The sequence below is a fragment of the Hetaerina americana genome, unplaced genomic scaffold (assembly GCF_022747635.1).
Source record: "Hetaerina americana unplaced genomic scaffold, ioHetAmer1.1.p SCAF_11, whole genome shotgun sequence".
NCBI classification, from domain to species: Eukaryota; Metazoa; Arthropoda; class Insecta; order Odonata; family Calopterygidae; genus Hetaerina; species Hetaerina americana.
In genome coordinates this window covers 37,579,524-37,601,344 of record NW_027286181.1, presented here as the reverse complement: position 1 = coordinate 37,601,344, position 21,821 = coordinate 37,579,524, and the positions used below count along the sequence as shown (strand labels likewise).

Sequence of the window (21,821 nt, the reverse complement as noted above, 5' to 3'; positions counted from 1 at the left end):
CATAATTGAACCAATAAGTGTAAAATTCAATTCATACTGTAGTTAGCATGATTTGATTCAACCTTCTTAGTGATGTATGAATTTATCAAGAAGTTATATCTGTAGATTAAATTTACAGTCAGCTTATTCCATGAAAATCTACTCGAATTGCATCATATCAGTTTGGTACTCTTTGACGTGTAGGTATGTATTTGGTAAAGGAGAAAATAAAATTCAATAACTTTGTAGTCAGCGTAGAATCACCTGTAAACATTCATTTTTATTGATATTCTAGTACAAACTTATTTGAAAAAAATGAGAAAATGAAAACCCCATTCATTTCTGAAATAATGACATTATTGATCATTTCTTTATGCTTTCATCTTATATCTTTATCAAGAAAAAAATACACAATTAATAATGCATTTATACATTTTTGTGTGAATCATATTTTAAAATTGTTAAGATTAAAACCATCAATTTGTGCAGTTTTTAATTATATATGTTTAGGCACATTTGATACCTTAACTGTAGAACTAATAAAACTTATATAAAAGTTTACTTCCCTCAGATACATTGAAAAATTCCTGGCTATTAATATCAACAGCTTTTATCACTGCATTATTTTGCAATATTTACCAAAATAGTGCACAGTTGATTTTTCAAAACTTTATTTAAAGATCCTTTCAATGATTGCCCTTTACTTTTCTTATTAGTAAAAAGATTTCAAAGTTTCATTTTAACAATTACAGTTAAATTACTTTCAAATAAAGAACTTATTACATACTAATTAAGTAGATCCAATAATAATAAAAACATGCATACTTAATAAACAACTACAAAACATTTTTGGTCAAGCGTTTTTCTTTCAGTACATTGGAACAGATTGAGACCAGTGAACCCCCATCAGATACAATCTTTATCATCCGTTTGGAAAGGTGTTTGGAGCAGTTTTTCTGTCAATACTACTTGTAGAATGGTAAACACAAAAAACCAATTAAAGATTTACCACTTGAAACCACATCCATGATCTTTAGGAGGCACTAAGTAATCTGAATCTATTCTATATTTTTAAACACAATACAATAAATGCAATTAGACTGGAATGAACTTTTGATACTTCATTGGCTAATATTTGTACTATTCTTGCACTAAAATTTCAAAAATTCAATAACCATAAAAAACACAATAAGCATTCTAAATACTGTATATCATATATCTTGAATGGGGAGGTCCTCCCTTTTAAAATGCAAATTCATATAAACTTCTGTTCACATAATGGCTGAATTTAGATTATGCGCCCCCAAGTTAACTTATTATTATAGAGAGTAACAAATTTCTTTTAATATACAAAGGATCAATTATTCAGGTATTTTTCATAACATACACGTCATCTAATACATGAAACTAATATCTTGAACATGTTATAACGCCCAGGACATCATGGAAATTCATTGCTCTGAAGTTTCAGCTAACCAAATGTCAGAAGTGCAATCTCCACCAGGATACCTACAAAAAAAAATGCATGGAGTGTAAAAATGTCACTATAGAAGTTTGAAGGTAACATTTCATGCATTATTTCTTATAATAATACTCTCAATATCAATTTAGAGGAAAACACTCGGCAAACAGCTTTTTTTATTTTTTAAACTCAAAACAACTCATTTTCAATATTTTCAACAGACTTTATTGACAAACTGTGGTTGAACCAGAAGATGCCAGAAATGTGAAGTAGGGGGAGGAAAAGAATAGGCAAATATGCAGCATTGAATAAGGGTCGTATTATATTATAATGACGGTTGTCAGGTTGTGCCTAATTAGGCAAGTCTTGATATTGTACTGCTGTTAAGTCAGTGTCCCAAAAAAACTAAATGGTAGGCAACCAAGATAATGTTAATCTAAGTTCTTCCTATAAAGAGTTCACCTTAAAATACTTTGCAGCCTGATTTAAGAACTTTTTGTAAATTCTAACCTGAGAAATCATAGTGCATCTTTATTTGCCAGACCATCTTATGGGTGGGGAAATACTGGAAATAAATATCAACTGATGATAAAAATAAATTATATAACAGCATTTTTCTAAACAGGCTTTGTATGATTATTTTTATTACAATTATATATTGATAGTGCATATTATTATTGTGAGATATAATATTACTGCGTGAATGCCAACAAAAAGTTTATTTCTTAACTTTTCTTAACAAAAAGGATCTTTTACTTAATTTGGCTGGAATAATTGATGGTATATGACAAGTATAATTCATTTATTTGGAAAATAAGCCATTTTATATCATATTACTACTGTGCAAAGGAATATTAAGTATTTTCCTTATAGCTCCTTCTCCCTTCTGATGTGCATCCAATGGTTATCAATGACTCAATGCACGATAGTTAGGCTTACATGTACCTAACAGGCAATCATACCTAACTTCATGAGCCAGCATAGGACCATCAGGTTCTAGTCCAAAATCCACCAGAAACTTTTCATCCAACTTGAGACCACCATTAACAGTATCCACATCAACACGTACTAATGTTGACCCATGCCTGCTTGGCGTAATAACATCATGATATTAATAAGATTACTATTTTTAAACATACAAAAATCTCTTATCTGAATAGAAAATTCAGTTTTTGTCTAAATGGAAGTAATAAATGAACCAAGATTACAATTTTGCCGAATTTAAGCCAGTTTCATGTTTCCGAACTTCTCTTACCAGCATGACAAAAAAAGTCTTCAATTATTTATCTGGACCTAAATTCACACATAAAGCTTCTAAAATTATAAACTCAATGACCTTATTCAATTAGTAATTAATGGAATAATAATTACAAAATAATGAAAACATAATCAATCCAGTACTGACAAATATTTTTTGTAAATCAATATGGCATAAAAATAATTCTCTTAACAAACATTATTGCAATATAAGTGTAAAGAAAATTTTGTTAATACAATCACTAGTTTCCCACATAAAATGGCTGTTTTGCCAATTCTAGGTATATCTTCAGTTGAGTGGAAACGCAGCATTCATTTAAACAAACTGTAGGGAATATATTGAAATGAAATGAAATAATTATTTACTTTGTAATTCCTCACACTTTATTTAAAAAAAACACTACCCAGGTTTCGACGTTGAACATCATCAACAGGTCAAAACCTGGGTCATGTTTGTTTTAAAATAAAGTGTGTGGAATTACAAAGTAAATTATTTCATTTCAATATGTTATGCAAATTCCATAAGGTTATGCCTGAGACAACAAATCTAAAAGGAATTCATAAGATTGCATAAGATAATTTCACTGCAATTACTCAAAATTAAGTTTTCTTTCACTTTTTTACATTCAAACAGTCAGTACATGAAAATTAAAGATTAAGTTAAATATGTTGCTGGTTGTGACCCCAGGACCTAATTTGGAGAGTTATAGGGACTAGGTTATGAAAAATTAAACTGTACATTTGAAATCGTTGGAATTATGTAAAAGAGATGTCAAACTGTAAGCCATTGATGGGTACATGTTTACAGGATACCAAACTAAGGAGAAAACTGTGCCTTGGGAGACACAAAGAAAAATGGATATTACAATATTATTACCACTAAAATTTCACACCTAGGTTATAAGTTATTAAAAAGAGGCTGTTGCACTTTTCATGCCTTGGAGCAAGCATTTAAAATATTACACCATGATAGGCTTTACAATATAAGACAAAAATAAAAGTAAGTTTTTACATGAATCAAGAGTGTAAACAACCATGCTTTTGAAACTCAGTGACATAATCAATGTGTCTTAAAACATAAAAGGTGTAAATCAAGATTAGTTCTCAATTAAAATAATGGCAGAATATAACAAATTTAGCATTTAATCTGACCATTTCAGAACATAATCTAAAAGGAGACTTCTCAAAGAACTTACTTCACCATCTCTGGGTAAAACTGCTTGTCCCAAGGAGAAAACAAGGATGATGTTATGTAGAGCCTAGTACCATCCAGACTCAACTGCAACATTTGGGGTGCTCCATAGAGTCTTCTTCCCATTACAGTTACTGGTTTTGGCTGTTCCTAATTAGCATGAGTCAACAGTAGACATTGTTAGAAGCAGGGTTATGGAGCCAGGAGTTAGAAGATTAGGGTTACCATATATCTTAAGGTAATGCAAGTCAACAGTAATGGATATGTAAGGGAAAAGTGGGAACGTTTGTCCGAAAAGAGAATAATTTACGTATTTTGCAAAAGGTAAACCAATTCTGTTGATGTTTATAAAAATACTGTCACAAGTTATTTATATTTCCCAAGAAACAATACAAAGTTTGATACTGCCTATATCTCCAAAATTATTCTGAACAGGGAATCTATAATATGACATGAAATCTTAAGTATTCCATGAATACATTAATGAAATTATCATGCAATGGTTAATGCTTGTGATAAGAAATGAGAAAATGTTCCACACTTCAGAATAAATGCACTGCTGAAAATGAGAACCAAAGGGTCCATTCTATGCATCAAACAAACAAATGGGAAATATTCCAACTAAACACATCTAGCGGGAAAGTGCCACTGAAACATTACATGTAAATTTTAATTAGTAAACTAAGGATCCATATGAATGTGGCAGTTTCCCTTATTTGCACCTAGCTAAGACTTTTGAGTGAATTAATCTATTCAGGCAATACATTTTTTTTCAATCACTCAGTCCTGCTACTTTTGGGACAGACCTTGTTGTAAACACAGCTCAAATTGGCTTCTGAGCCCTTTTACTTACAAGTTGGATAATGAAATAAATTCTAACCTTAAGTTCAGGGTCAGACACAACTTTAACAGGACCTCCTTCCAATATGCTACCACCAAGAAATATCTGCCCAACAAGTCGTGGGTTGGATGGGTCAGTGATATCATATTGCCTAACATCCCCATGGAGCCAGTTAGAAAAATACAGATATCGATCATCAAGAGACATGATTATGTCGGTCATCATACCTGAAAGTTTAAAAGAAATGAAACATGAACATCAACTGATTACCAGGGGCTTAACTAAAGAAAGTACTGATTGACCATGGTAACTGACATGTAAATAACAGTACACAATTGAAAATGTTGGATAACTATTATATTTGCATTCATATTTTCAACTTATTTTAATTGGCCTATTATATAAGCTCAAATTGAACATTTACCGCAATTATTACTTTTCCTCCATCTTTACAATCTCATTGTTCATTCCAGAGTAGTATTTACTTAATAATTGACAAACTTGAACTAACAAATTGTAAAAAAATGAATTAATAAGGTATTCAAGCCAACAGTAGAAACAAGAACTAGTCTTTAACATTTATATGTGAAAAAGAAGGATTTGGATTAAAATTTAAAGTTCAATGTAAGGTTCAGATTATATCAAATTTTGGATTCAACCCATCCCTAGAAAATGATGTTAACATGCAAACAGCTTGTTACCTGAATCTGTATGTAATAAAATAGCAGTGGATACAGTCAAATTATGAACCACACATTAAAAATAATATTACCTGCCATTTCTGGCATCACCCAACCTTCCACTTTCTTCTTTGGTATCTTTATCACTTGTCTTGCATCCCATGTTCCATCTTCCTTCCGAAAGAATCTAGGAACAATTGATAAGTATTTATTATTAAAAACATACTTACATTCATGAGAGCTAACATATTATCACACATGATTAGTTGATTGTGGCAGACATTATTTTAATGATGCTAATAAATTACAATACTAATCAACTTATTAGATTTAAAAAAAAAGTACATCTTTATTTCTTTCCAAAATGCATTGCGGGGTTAGACATGATACAAGGGTAGTCCCATAAGTACCCGGTCTGACCTAGAGATGGTGGTAGATGTTGGAAAAATCACTGTATTAGAAAGCATGCAATCAATAAGCATATAAAGTTTCAAGTTTGAAGATGCCATGCAGTTTAGTATTTAACAAACCGAACGGTATTAGGGTTAACCAGTTAACCAAATACTATTAGTTTAGTATTTGTTTGGCAGCCATCAATAGTGAACGTTTCCAGCAAATTTGTGAAAATGGAGAAAATTGGTCATCGTTATGTGGTATAATACTTTTATTTGAAAGGCCTCAGCCCAAATTATGTAAAAGCTGAACTGAATTCCACTTTGGGTGAGTATTCTCCTTTGTTTACAACAGTCAAATACTGGGTAGCAGAGTTTAAACAAGGCCCTATGAGCTGTCAAGACGAGCATCGCATTGGTTGACCGAATGAGGTGACAACTCCAGATACGGTGAAGAAAATCCACAAAATGATACTGGATCATCGTCGACTGAAATTGCGTTAGCTAGTAGACAAAGTAGGTATTTTTAAAAGTGCGGTACATCGCATATTAATTGAAAATTTGGACATGAGAAAGCTGTGTGCAAGATGGGTGCTCACACTCGAGCAAAATCAGTGTTGTGAAGATGTTTCAATTGAGTGTTTAGCAAAGTTTCACAGTAACAAGGCAGAATTTTTGCAGTTTCATAACCATGGATGAAACATGGGTCCATTACTTCACACCCGAGACGAAAGAACAATCAAAACAATCGATTTCAAAGGGAGACTAGCTCCAAAGAAGGCAAAGACCGTTTCATCTGCAGGCAAGTTCATGGTGTCGGTTTTTTGGGATGCACATGGGTAATTTTCATTGACTATGATGAAAAGGGAAAAACTATCAAGGGCGAGTATAATGCGAACTTATTGCAATGTTTGAGCAAAGAAATCAAGCAGAAGTGGCCGCATTTGGCTAAGAAGACAGTGTTGCTTCATCAAGACAAGGCACTATCTCACAAATGCATTATTGCAATGGCCAAAATTCATGAATCAAAGTTTCAATTGCTATCTCATGCACCCTATTCGCCAGATTTAGCCCCTTTGAATTATTTTCTGTTTCGCAAACTTGAAAAAATGGCTCAGGGGTCAAAGAAGTGATGTCGGCGGTTTAGAGGAGCAAGACAGTTCTTATTATAAAACGGGTATCAAATTTATTGAACATTACTGGAAAAAGTGTATAGAGCTGAAAGGAGATTAAGTTGAAAAATAAGTACATTTTTTTCCAAAATTTTTGTGTTTTCTTTGTGGGGTCGGGTACTTCTGGGACCACCCTCATTATTGAAATGATGTTACATTCTGAAATTTAATGCTATGTATATGAAAATTTTTAAATACAAATCCAAAAAATAAAATAATTCACCGCGAAACCATATCACAGTTATTAACCTGAAAGTTGCTTTGATAGGTGAGTATAGAGCTCACCTAATACTAAGCCCAATGGCACATAAAATTTATACATCAGGGTAAAGGGGCCAGTTCCTTTCTCTGTACCACTTATTTTTTTCCAGAAAGATCTGGTACAAAAAATTACACAGCTTGGGTGAAGTTGAGGGTGGCTAGACATATCCAAGAATCAAACCCAGGCTGTCCAGTCAGCAGTCTAATGCTCTACCCACTGGACTACCATAGCCCCCAATTTAGTGCATAATACAAAACAAAAAAATGTAGTACAAAAATAAAAATTTATTAAAATTTAGTACATAAAAAAAGTAATACAAACATCATACTTAGAACAAATACATAATATATGAAGAAGATACTAAAATGCTACATTTGAAACAAGATACCAGTGTACTGGGAATGTATGCTGGGTTTTTAATGCGACATATGAAGACTTTCAAGAAAAGTAATAGAAAAAGCAAATATCAAAGCTCAACAAAAAGCAATGAATATCTATTGTCTGTTAAGAAGGTGGCTATGGTTAGGAAAGCCGGCATAATTTAGAAGCATCGTGGTATCAACGTAGCTATGGCTGCCAAGAAAGGTGAAATATGTGAAGCTTTCTTGTGTAGGGTTGTACTCATTAAATTAGAGGCATGGTAAAGTAATTTCAAGAAGAAAAGCCTCCAAATTTATATGATAGAGGTGAGAAGTCAAGACCAATGGACAAATAAAATGAAATAGCAAGTATACACACAAGTAGAACAGGAAAAGGCCACATATAGTACTGCATAAAAAAGAAGAATCTGAAGAAATGAACTCCCCACGGCATGCAATGATGATAGGAAATTGCCAAGAGCATAAGAGCAGGGAAAATTGTCTCAATAATAGGCCCTAGGACCCTGGTTTGATCCAAATACTAAAACCATTTGATAATTAGGAGACCTAATACAGGCAAATGAAAAGAAGAGAAATGAAGATATAAGAGTTTTCAATTGAGATGCAAGAATGGGAGGGTATATTTAACTGTATGATTAGTGAAACCCTTTCACAAAATTAGCCAACCTTTCCAGGATTGTCCAAATTAATTTCCTGCTTCAAAAACTTGGGATGAAATGATGTTTCCGCTGGTTCACTTTGCAAGTTACATCATAATACATACAGAGCAATAAATTGTTTACTTATATGGTGGGATTAAATGTCGTTCGTGTTTATTTCGGAAAGTTGCCCAACTTAGACATATCTCACTCAAAATTTACTCCATTTTTTCAGGAGAAATAAAAAACATGGTGCTGGAATCTATCATAAAATTTACAAAAAAAGATTTTTAATTTACTATAGTTTTAACTGGGATACATGCAAAGATATGTAAAGAATAGATTTGAATGATGTTTAGTGCTCCTTGAAAGTTACTCCACTATCATATGTTGATAGTGTTATTATTTTTAAGTGAATAGCAGTAGGAAACTAATAGGGAGAAGAAATCATGATGGAAGATGCAATGTGAAGAGACATGAGAAGGATGATATGAGTGTGCTGTATAGAAAGATGAAAGCACTGTCAGAAAGTAAAAAGGGAAAATCCAGGCACACCACTAAAAATATGACATGCATATTCTAATTTGAACCAAATATGATTCAAGAAAGATGGAAAGAATGCATAGAGGATCTTCAAGTATATAATAAGGATATTATGTCAGCAAGTTTACACATAGAAGGAGAACATTATTTATATAGCTTAGGCCCAGGTATACTGAATGGTGACATGGAAAGGGCCTTAAGAGAATTGGAATAAAATAAGGACTTGGGAATAGAAAGCACCCCCATGGAACTGCTTAAGGGTTAAGGAAAATTTAACATGAGGAATATTTATGCCAATTCATAGCATTTATGAGGAAGGCTTTTGTCTGGAAGACTTCATCAGATTAGTGTAAGTTTCGATCCCAAAAATGAGAAATATGTTCACAATGAGTTTCATTTCAAAGACAGCTATGGTGGTACTTAAATAATCCAGAGGAGTTACAAGAAACTGAAGGAGATGCTGGGACAATGACTTTTTGACAGATTCGTCCGCTAATATGCATTACAATGCAACAATTGTAGAGTGTAAAAACCATTCTCGATGACCAGGATTCAACACAGATCCCTCAATGAGCACTTGGCCAGACATCGAGGGTTCCAGGTTTGAATCCTGGTCTAGGTGAATGATTTTTCCACTCTGCATTTGTTGCATTGTAATAAAGAGGTCGGAGAGGAAGGAAAATGATTATTTAGGGAATGATCAGTTTGTTTTCAGGAAGTGGAGAGGTACACATAATGCCACTGGAGTAATGTGGTCAGTATTTGAGAGGAATGTAAAGGGTACAATTAAATAGAATTAATATATTATGGAAGATTATTTATTTAAGGTCTTTCTTTGGAGGGAAAAATTGAGCCTTTATAATCCCTTCTTCTACCTAACCCCTAAACATTACATTAAAGACAATTACAAACACCCAAGCCCTACACGGAGAGCAATCCACCTAGATGGGAATTGAACCCACTTTGGGTGGTAGGTGCAGGCCTTACCCCGCCACCACCAGGACTAGCAAGATAAGAGTAAATCAGAGGGATAACCGATTTATCTGCAACCTGTACATGTCTCAAACTGTTCGCGGCCATGAGGCAGAAGGAGAGTCAGAATGAGCAGTAACAAAGGAATAACAAAGTAATGTCCATTATCACCCCTGCCCTTCAAAGTATAAGTGTATGAAATTGTAAAAGAGGCATGGGAAGAACTGAAGACAGGAATTAAAATTGATGAGGAATTTATAAAATCTGTTAGGTTTTTAAATGAGTAAGATTTAGTTAGTTAGCCAGCCAAGGAGTTACGATCATTCCTGAGCACATTTTAAAATCAGTGTGATCAATATGGGATAAGAATCAATACAAACAAAACAAAAGCTATGAATTTTCAAGAAGGAAGAAAAGTTAAATATTAAAATAGGAGGATAGAATCCCCAAGGAACTTTAGGGTTTAGGAAAATGTAGAATGAGGAATATTTATCAGCTACATCAAATATAGAGCAGGTGAAACAGTTTACTTATCTTGGCAGTGTTTTGGACCAAGATAATCAAAGAAATATGGTCTTGCAGAAGAAGAATTGCATTAAGCAAAAAAGCTTTCACAATTAGGAAGGAATAATGAGAGGGATCTTGAGTAAGGATGTTAAGAAAAGACTGTTTTGGAAGTTTGATTTGGATGATTTTTTTTACAGCCCATAAACTTGTTTGTTTAAACAAAATGATAGGCAAAGACTGGATGCATTAGGGATGGGGGTGTGGAGAAGAATGGAAAAAGGTAAAAATGAATGGAAAATAAACAAATAAGTAAGACATGATGGGGGATGAGATAACATAGATGGGAGAAATATAAAGGAGGCAGGAAAGGTGAATGAAGGGTGTTTAAATTGGCGATGGGATGTTAGAGATTGTGATATAGGGGAGAAAGTTAGGCAAGTTAGGTAGGGATAGGCATACTGGAAAGAAAGTAAGCAGAATTGAAGAACAATTTAATGTGTCGAGTGATGTCAGAATTTATGGCAAGAAGCAGCTATGAAACTGAGAAATGTTAATTCTTTGTTTATCCAAAACCTACCTTGTAAAGGTAGGCTCTCAACAATAATTATTATTTAAAATTCTACTTTAAAGGAAAATCACCTACATATCTTGAGCTAACACTGCTCTTTACCACAATCACAGTGGACAGAGATGTGATGGGTATTGCACCTGGATAACTAAGTCCATTACTGCCACATAGGTATTACTGTTGAAGTATGTGCTTGATGAAAACAAAAGGATCTCAGAAGGATGGCCTATAACATGCTGGCCACATGTGCATATCTTTGCCCTAGATCACTAGAATTTATTCTAAGACACTGCGGGAGATACCTCAACAGTAACTTTTTACCCAAGTTATCTGCTAATATGATTAACATGCCACAATTTCAAAGTGTAAAAATCAATCCCCTTGACTGCAATATTTGTTTGAAGTTGCGCAATAGTGTACAAAGTTTAGCTTATAAAAAATTAATTTGCTTTTGCACTCAATTTGTACTAACATTCCTAAAATAAATATGCCGAATTCATCATACCTGCAATAGTTACTGTAACATACTATACCCTGGAAAGCTTCTGGTAAATGCCAGTACATCTGAGCAGTGCAGGAGCAAGAAAATTCCACTCTTATTACATGAAGTCAATTGTTACTTGCATGACTGCCGGAGAGAGACAGTGGGTATCAGCCCACAGTTATTGAACAGAGGAGTAGGTTCATTCATGAACGGAGGCAGAAAGTATTTTGAAGAAAAACTAATGTTGACTGGCCACTGAAAGTTTGTTCTTGCACAAAATTGGAGTTATTTGCTTCCAATGTCAAGAGGTACAATTGAAGAATAACAGCATTGCATCATTTACATCAAGTGCCTCAGCTTGGATGGTAAATTCACTGGATGTACATCCAGTGAATATTTTTTCTTCCTTTTCATTACTTTGCTGCTAAGGGGCCCATTAGTTAGTGCAAAAATCTAGTAGGGGAAATTTACATGGATAAATTGCTACACATCTTAGGAATAGTATAAGCTTTTAATAAGGATAGGCTCACACAACAAAGATAATTCTTTCCAGAGGGCATAGTATATTTAATTACCATATCAATTTACTTTGGCAAACCAACCAGAACCAGAATACTGAGATATCACAAATTTTCATTACAAATTTTACTCTTTCTAGAAGTTAGCTTTTCTAGAGGTACATTTAACTAGTCCATTTAAATCATTTCATTAGTAACAACACATATGTTAATCTCAAGTTTAAAACAAAAAATACAACTATATTAATGTGAGGCAAAATAAAAAAACTGAGAAAATATGTTCACATAAATATAATGTAGCTAAGATGTCCCAATGAAAAGTAAAATCACATAAAATATGTGAAATCACAGTAATTGGCAATAAAATAAATTAGAAAGGTCATGATGTAACAGCAACACAAAACTCCCCTGGTTATGATTTCTCTCATAATTAAATGTAGCTATAATAACTTTTATAATGCCTCTCTATGACATTCCCGAGTTATGTACATACTTAAAATTTATATTTTGGAAGCATACATGTATAAACCTTTTGTGCCCAAAGACGTAAAGCAGGAAATACTGGTATTCTTGCTGCTCCACAGTGCAGGTTTAGCATTCACAAAAGATAAAAAGGAACAAAAACTCACTGATAAACCACAGCATTGAGTGCACAGCCAACATAACCATAATCTTTCTTAGGATCATGAGCAAATCGAACTTCCAGAGGTGCAACACCATCCTCCCCCAAGTCTATTGTTTGGAGCAGCTCACGTTTTTTCCAGGACCATATGTTTAAACTGCGGCCATACACACCTGACAAAAGTTACCTTGTTTATATTTAAAATCTAGAATATTCGTGATATTCTAGATATGATATTATATGTGTATCCTTTTTAAATTAGGTAAAATGAAAACTTAATAGCTAAAATGAAATAAAAAGACAAATTCTTAAAGAGTTAAATTCTAAAAAGTGAACATGGAAACAAGTTTGGGGGTCATTCACTTCAAAAGATAATAAAAAATGTACATAATTTCATAACAAAATGCTGACATTCTATGCAATCAAGTGAGAAAAATCCATGTGGTTTTTAAATGATGATATATGAAAATCTTTTCTAAAGTAAAAATTGTTTGCATACTGTACCCATCCAATTCATTGAACAGTGACATTTTAAAGGTTGAATGCTCTCTCAAGAACCCTGGCCATATCCTCAGTTTACAATGAGCATTTAGGTGAGTTCATTGATTTTTCATAGTGCTTTATAAAGAACCACATCATCCACTAAACCCATCATCAGTAAAGCACATTCAGTAATTAGATTTTTGAACGTGAAAAAATTGAACCAGCCAAAATCCATAGTCAACTTGCTTAAATGTATGGATAATGAAGGTAGGCAACATGAATGTGGTGTAGTCTGTTTAATAGTGAAGGACAAACATGTACTATGCTGCATAATTTGGACAAACATCTGCCATGAGGCACAACTTAAAAACCACGGTCGATACACACATTTGTGAAACACAGGTACTTCATTATTGATGAATTTCATGAGGCTTTTCCAAATGTTTGATCATATTTCTTCCATTAGATTGCCACCGTTCACCTTCACCAAAAGACTCCAAGAATTCTCACAGATGCACAAACACAGAAACGCATGGGTGCTCCTCCCTACTTTTCAGATACCACCAGAGATGTGACCAATTCTTGGACCACATCATGATTGAAGATGATACTAGGCTCTCACACTTAACACCAGAGAATAAGTGACAAGTCTCTTTAATGGCATCACCCCCGGCCCTCCCCCACACTCCAACAGAACCACAAAAATACAAATAGACACCCTTCAACTTAAAATCATGGCCACACTTTTTCTGAGTTAAAAGAGGCATTCTTTCAGTTGACTTTTTGCCTCATGGATAGAAACCATCAATGCAAAAACATATTCTGACATACTGAAAAGGATACAGCATGTTATTTAAAACCATTTCCTACTCACTAGGGGAGTGCATCCACTTGACAATGAGGGGCCACATGCTTCATGAAAAACACAAGTACAGAGGAAAATATTTATTGGGAAACATTCAAACATCCTCCCTAGAGTTCTGATCTGAACAATTTTTTACTTCTGTCACTTCAAAAGACTTAAGGAGTTTCTCGGAGGCAAAGGGATGAATACTGATGATTAATTGAAATCAACAGATGTGGGTTGGTTGAAAGGTACTAAACTAAGTAAGATACTAATTCAATGCATAACATCTTTAATGTTCATCTAAGTTTCAATTTTTTTAAACTAAGAGCATGGAATGGTGTGAATTTCATCTGCATCATTACCAGTCATGTTTTTGTATTCAATTTACATTTATCTGTCATCACATTTGAACAATTTCAATTAATGATATATATTTTTTTTTTACTTCACTAAATTTTGTAATAAATATCTTCTTTGTATTATTCAAATGTTTTCCTGTAATTTACATACGTGGTCTGTGCAATATATGCACGAACTGGTGCAATCTGGCGGCCATGATGCGGACAGTAGCCCTGCCCACTAGGGGCACTATTTGCCTGAGACCCCATGAGCCATCTGTGCTTGGTGGATCGTCGAGCTGTGCGCATGGTTCCAGTTATGATAGTTTCTGTTGCCCTTGTTTCTACTGTTTGTTGAAAATGGAAATTGACGAAATCACGGAGCAATGAATCAACATCCAAGTTTTTTAGTGAAGTGTGGTAAAAGTTATCAAGAAATTACTGAAATGTTGACAGCTGTTTACGGTGATAATGCTCTGAAGAGAGCATCCGTTTTCAAGTGGATTAAGCATTTTTAAAGATAGCCGACCAGATGCCACCGATGATGCAAGACTGGGACAACCTTCAACCACCTGTAGTGACGACAACATTGATCGTGTGCTGTCCCTTGTCCTAAGCAATCATCGAAAAACTGTCCGAATGATAGCTGATGAAGTTAATTTAGGAAAATCAACAGTGCACACTCTTTTGATCGAACATGTTGGAATGATCCTTCACCATGACAATGCACCTGCACATGCAGCATATATTGTTCGCCAGTTTCTGGCTAAAAATTCAATCACCATCCTTGATCCTCCCCATCATTTGCCAGATCTCGCTGCCTGTGACTTTTTACTATTCCCAAAATGCAAAAATGTGATGAGGGGACATCGCTGGGAAGATAAGGACATAATACAGCAAGAAATGACAAGACAACTAAAAAGCCTAACTGCTGAGGAACTGCTTTAAACGGTGGAAAAGAAGATGGAATAAGTGCATAGCTACGAATGGAGAGTACTTTGAAGAAGACAAAATCTAGGCGGACTAAATTTTTCAAAATAAAGTTTTTATGGCCTCAGTTGGCATATTCATTTGACAGGGTAGTATTATAATTGAGTCCTTTGGTGATATGCGCAAACATTACTATTACACTATCCATGCATATATGCATCACAGGAGCTCCAGTCACAAAAATGTATTTACAGATAGGGCAGCTATATTCAAACATGAAATGATCAAACCATCAGTTGATGAATTTACGCTATGCAATGACATCACCATTCATTGTAAATGAAAACTTGCATGCAGCCTGATAAAAATTTGGGGCTTTGCCCAAAGTATTGACATTGATATTTAGCTCAAAAATAAATTATCAATTAGCAAATTGAAGAGCAAGCCATGCCCATGTATAATTCATAAAATTGAACACATGTTTTATTAGAAGTGCCTCATTGGATATTCTTCAAACCAATAAGGTTCTTTCATTTTTGAATGGAAAACTATTGAAACATTTTAGATGATAAGAATTTCTGCAAAATCCTGTTATTATGCACACATGAAATAACTCAAGATTGGCATTATTTAAATAAAAGTTAACTTTCCTCATAATTTTCATTGCTCAAATGACAATAACACCTTTCCTACAGTGAATGTACAAATAATTTGAAATCCTCTTTTGGATTCAGCTTTATGGGTTTCAACAATTACAAAATAAAAATTGATTTTAGCTGATATTTCATCCCAGTTTGAGACTTTAAGACAGTTTTAAATATTTACATTGCACTAAAAGTAATTGCATCACATGAACTTACTTTGGTCATATGCATCTTTAGGATCAAATCCAGTCTTGAATATACGAGGTGTTCCCCATTCAGTTGAAACCATTACATCAAAGTATGGCTGATACCAAAAGTCATAGCCGAACTTGGCAGGCTTGCTATTTTCAGACCTCCAACGACCTGTAGAGAACACCATTGTCAAATTTGAGAAGATTTCAAAATACCTAAGTACCATTACAACCACTAGTATTATATGCGAAAAAAAATTAGTCAACATAGGAAAGTATACGACACATAGAATATATAGTATGTGTATACATGTGTATGTGTACACATAATGTACAGTATGTGATTACTGAAACATTGATTGATCTCAATTTATTTCATTTCCTTAGTCTTTTTATTTTGTTTGTCATCCTGTACTTGATTTTTTCAAATGAGTTTTAAAACTCTAGTAACAATTAAGCTCTGCTACAAAGCAACTTCATCTAAACAAAACAAAGCTTATGAGGTTTTAAAGCGTTATTTTGGCTAAGTTAAAGTATACAATAGTAGGCAGCAATATAGAGCAGATGGAACATTATGCATCTTGGGAACTTTTTGCACCAAGACAGTCAAAGAGGTATTGCCTTAAGCAAAAACATTTTCCCTAAAAGGAGAGGGAAGGATGATATATGACAGGGACATTGAGGAAGGGTGTTAAAAAAGACTCATTATAACTTTGATATGGCATGTGGTTTTGCATTGATTGGAAACATGGTCACTGATGTACAATGATAAAGGTAGGCCTTAGGTTTTTGAGAGAAGGGTGAGGAGGATGATGCAAAAAAATATTTGGGCAGAAAGGATAACAAATGAAGAAGCACCAGCCATGGTACGAGAGGAGAGATGATTTGTGGGGAGAAATCTATAGACAGTATAGGAAATGGATGCAATGCATTTTGATTTAAAATTGGAATATTGAAGACTGTGATAGAGGGGAGAACAATAGGCAGGTGAGATGGGGGAGGAAAAAATAGACAAACTGGATGGAATTAAGATAGGATATTTGGACAATTGAAGAAATTAATTTTAGTGTAGGGTGTCAGGATGTGTCTTGTTAGGCAAGGATAAAAAAGGTACGATTGTTCAGTCTGTATTCATCCAAAACTTATCTTAAACATTAGACTACCAAATAATAATAACAAAGCAACTTGGAATAACTATCATAGAATTGCATATCTAATCCTATCCATCTGGAGCAAAGTTAGTGGTAGTAGTTTTTAGGGGAGGCGACCGACAGCTAAGGTCATTTGCGCCATAGAGGATGGACAGGAAAGGATGAAGGGTGGAGAGAAACCCGGCGTCGGCATTAGCCTACTCTTTACGAAAGGCGCCAAGGGGTCTGCAGCTTAACGTCCCATCCGACGGACGCCGTACTCACTCAAAGTACCCTCCACAAAGCACCTCAAGTAGGGACTGAGATACCTCTGAAAAATATTCAACACCGCCGGGATTTGAACCCACGCCCTCAGGGTGGGAAGCCAGTACGTTAACCCCCGCACCATATCGATCCCCGCAAAGTTAGTCCAAACATGTTGATGCTAGTTTAATGTTACTAACTATTTTCTTTTTCAGGACACTTTTTCTATCCAGGGTAATAATCTCCACTAATTAAATCTTTGACTTCCATGAGAGAGAAAATTTGTACGCTCCCCAATTATGATCAGTACAGTCAGGGTATCCATGAATACTTGACTTTAATATATCATTCAATAAATGTATTCATTTATTTATTCAAGCAAAAAGTACATTCACTGAAAACTGAAATACCACGCTTTTGTATTGTGTGTAAGAGAAATTCTTTCCTGATTACCCAGAAAACAACATAGTTTTTCACATGGTATGTTTTCACATCTTAAATTACATTAATACAACACCTTTGACTTCCAGAGTATGCGCATCGATGAGTAGAAAGTCCCCTTTGCCTTCATCTTTTTCTGTTCCATCTCCCATTGTTGACAACATTATTTCACCACTTGGCAAACAGTGTGATGTGTGAGGAGTTGACATACCCCACGCATGCATTTCGGAGGGTTCAATTACCTAAAAATAATTTGAATTATAATGATTAAATGTGACACACAATACGATTCAAGTGAGGAAATCACTGAGGAAAGAGAAGGAAATTTTGTATTAAATTTATTATAAAATTTTCGATGCAAAAAGTTCAGAGTGCAAAATCCATTCGCCTTGCCTGGGATTCGGACCCGGAACCCTCTATGTCCAGTCGAGTGCTTTAGCCAGTTAAGCTATCACACGCTGTAATTGTTGCATTGAAATGCATATTAGCAGATGACTCTTAAAAGTTACTGCTGCGGCATCTCCCGTAGTGTCTTTGGAATTTATTTTAAAATAAAATTTGTATGAAATACATAGATTGTATTGAATTCACATAAATGAAAGAACTTTAAAATAACTTAACCGCAGAGGATTGACCAGGTGCATTGTCATAATGGAAAAGACGTTTTTTATGGAGCAATAATGGACATGCTCTTGCAACTTGGTTTCCACAGTCCAAAAATGATGCAGCGTAAGCACCTGAAATACCTTGGACCTTATCCAAAGTCAATGAAGACTATTCCTAGTGACTCCAGTCAAAATCATTATACAGGTAACTTCCCAGCTGAGGGAAGTCTTCACTTTCTTTGGTTCAGAATCTTCACTTACAATCCATTGCATGAACTGTTCCTCAGTTCCAAGCATACGCTGGAGCATCAATTATTCATTCACAGTGATGAAATGGCACCCAAACTACAATAGATGTCACTGAAACAGCTATGAATCTGCCTTGGTACTTGCCAAATGATTTTGTTTTGGTTCAAATGTGAGCAATTTGTAGCACCCAATTAATTGCTCAGGATGCCTACAACATTAGCAATCTCAAGCACCTTCACTTCTTCTATAATCTATAACCACATCATGGCTTTTACCAAAGATTTCTGGAGCAGTGACCTCAACAAGGTGTCCAGAACATTCAATGACACTAGTGCACATACAAGTATGGCCATTCCCAAAATTTCAAAACCACTTATAAACCATTCCAATAAAAGGTGGAGATTCACCATGATATAATTCAACTCAAATTATTTTCATACATTTTTATTGTGGCAAGCAATTCAAATGAACACTAAACAAAAAGTGATATATTGATCGGTTGAAACTTGGGTGTCTGTACTGAGAACTAATTAGATAGCTCCTAGTAACTGAAAATAAGTTCAGTATGTAACACTGAACTTTGATATAGATCACGCTTTTGCATGGTGCATAAACTTGATCACTGAAGCAAGATGATTGCCACAGATTTGAGGCTTTTCAGATATGGATGATTAAAAGGTAAAATTAATAGAAAGGAAAACAAACAAAAAGTACTAGGAATTATTGAGGAGAGGGGATTGTTTGGTGAAATTCACAACATTGGTTCTGTGAGAGCTATCACATTTCATGAGCTCCAATGTGAATGTGAGAAGCCCAATCCATATGCATTGAGATAACTGTTTTGAATGATTTACATCATTACCTTACCTTACATAATTTTGGTGCTTTTGGATCATTAGACATATCCACTATGTATACTCGGTCACTATTAAGGCAGGGCAACACCATTTTATCCCTGGTTTTGTTCTCATCATCATTACAACTACTGCAAACATTCCACCCACTGTGATGTACCTCATCTCCAGGATATTTCATATAAGTTCGGTGAATGACCTATTGGTATGAAAAAACACAGTGCAACGTAGATAGATAGTTCAAATGCTCTATGAAAAGTTAAAGTGAATGAATATTGAGTAAAATAACAGGTATGATCACGGAAGGTAGCATGTCACATTGAGTACCATTAGACAAATTCTGATAAACCTGAAGTTAATTTTTTTTAAACCTGCCATTACAACATGGTATATGAACACATACGAAAAATTCAGTGAATCATGCATACATATTCGCTGAGTTACAATCAGTTTGACAGACGCGATTTTTTAAAGGTGTAAGGAATACGATGCTCATTCAGAATAAATTATGCACCATATCATGAAGCAATGAAATATCTCTGTGCTCGTCAGCAGCTGGTCAAATTAGTACTATTGTAATCATTTCCTTAACTCCTTAACCTTGCTCGAGTAAGGGTAGGGATTTCATATGGTTGTTACAATACAAATGCTTTTGACACTGAAATTCTTTATAGCAGAAATACTAAATTATTCTATATTAAATATTGTTGCAGACACCTTTTTTCCATTCACCTAACATAACGGTGCTTTGTTCATGTTATCTTGGTTAAAATTATGTTTTACATTCAGATACTTAAACCAACTTTAAGAAGAAATGCACAGACCTTTTGATATAAATTTTCATTAATGCATTATAAATTAATTTAAATTGTGCAATTATAATAATTAGATTTTTTGGGAATTTTTTATTTTGGATGCATATCTAGAATTCTTTTATTGCACGTTTTACATAATTTTTCTTATCACAACACAAACCTTACAATAAGTTGGGCTATCCACATCTATATCAATTGTCGCAAGATAATCTCCTTTTTTTCTACCTTCGGGGTCTGGCTGAATGCAAGGAATGTACAGAATTTTTTCTCGAGGTCCTTTCATGGCAGCAAGAGGACTCGAGAACCCAGGACCTCTTTGGCAGCATGCTTTAAAGAAAATAGGCGAATACGACAAGAACAAATTACATCAAAGTTGTTTTTTTCAATAAGGCGATTCAACTACGTACTAATTACTCGGCTCAAATGAGATTATTTCTAGGGAGATTTTATCTCCGCCTGTTTAAGTGTTTTTTTAAGTTTGAAAAATGAAACCCCAGTTCCACTGACCTTTTCCTGCAGGAGCCATAGTAATCGAATATTTGCCAAAAATTTATCCTTGACCCGTCGATTGAAGAATGAGAACACGAAATAGGCTTCGCCTTGCGACGCAATGCACCCAAATCACGTAATTATCAATCTCACTAAAAAATACGTCTAACCTCGATAAGCGGGATTTGATTGGGATGTGTCTAGAGCAGTGCCACCAACGTGATTGTAAGTTTTATGGTGTCACTCACAAGTGAAGAAAAAAATGGAAGCAAAACAACTACATTTCCAGTGACTGCGAAACACTTTCTAAGATACTAATCAATTTTCATATCTCTTTCTCTTAAATATTTTGTAAAGAGGAGTCTTCGTTAGGGCGGCAATTCCAAGTTTGAAATTTTGTGTTGCGCAACAAGAAAGAGGATTTCACGAATTCGTTACCTGTCTCCTAATGCGGGGAGGCAATCATTTAGCTTTACAATAATTTATATTCCATTAACTTGACATGTTTTCTATGCCATTGAAGATATTTTCATCTTCTGCTACTTGCTGCGCCTTTTCGCAATTATAACTGTGTATATGGTTCATAACTTTTTGTCTATTAGCTGATCGTTATTAGTTCCGGCATACTATTGAAGAATATTTGACTTAATCAACTTGTGTCAAAATATCACCAATGATTCATATTTCTAGTGATGAATGAAATACATCCGTAATTATCTTAAAATATAGGAGTCCGGAAGATTCAAATCATCGTTCATCAAAACTTCTATTTTAGATGCATTTAGGTCACAATAGTCTGGAGGTCATGTGTCCTTTCCAAAGGTTTTCCAGACACTTTTAAGGACTTCCAAGATTGTACAGTTTCAAAATAAACAACAAAACTCGCAAGCAGTATGAAATTTAAGAGAAAATCCAGATCGGAACAGAAAAAAAATGAATGACATTGAAAATATGTTAGCGATAATATAAGCACTTACTTCCATTTAAAAAAATATAAAATATTCATGATTGATATGTACGAAAAGAAACAGAGCGCTGTGTGGCGAAGCATTCTAACAAGTTGTTATGATTG

The 21,821-nt window shown here is 34.4% G+C and overlaps 1 protein-coding gene across 2 annotated transcripts; it reads right to left on the bottom strand.

Moving 5' to 3' along the window:
• Positions 1 to 633: 633 nt before the first annotated feature.
• LOC139701032 (methanethiol oxidase) lies at positions 634 to 21,759 on the bottom strand. Of its 2 annotated transcripts, none has more exons than XM_071599596.1 (11): positions 21,727 to 21,759; positions 20,421 to 20,587; positions 19,459 to 19,644; positions 17,814 to 17,979; positions 15,928 to 16,074; positions 12,477 to 12,642; positions 5,504 to 5,598; positions 4,771 to 4,958; positions 3,895 to 4,040; positions 2,404 to 2,526; positions 634 to 1,488 (listed from the first exon to the last, which is right to left on the bottom strand). In XM_071599596.1, exons 2-11 carry the CDS (start codon positions 20,541 to 20,543, stop codon positions 1,431 to 1,433), a joined length of 1,398 nt encoding a protein of 465 aa, XP_071455697.1. In that variant the 5' UTR covers positions 20,544 to 20,587; positions 21,727 to 21,759; the 3' UTR covers positions 634 to 1,430. The 2 variants fall into 2 exon arrangements, with proteins under 2 accessions (XP_071455697.1, XP_071455696.1); XM_071599595.1 differs by lacking the exon at positions 21,727 to 21,759 and adding an exon at positions 20,768 to 21,469.
• Positions 21,760 to 21,821: the final 62 nt, after the last annotated feature.

Bases quoted from the DNA above. Each gene is read 5' to 3' on its own strand.
- LOC139701032 (XM_071599595.1), bottom strand. The intron at 2,527-3,894 runs GTAAGTTCTTTG...TACGCCAAGCAG, and splicing joins TTTTACCCAGAGATGGTGAA to GCATGGGTCAACATTAGTAC. The intron at 1,489-2,403 runs GTATGATTGCCT...TTTTTTTTGTAG, and splicing joins ATGCTGGCTCATGAAGTTAG to GTATCCTGGTGGAGATTGCA.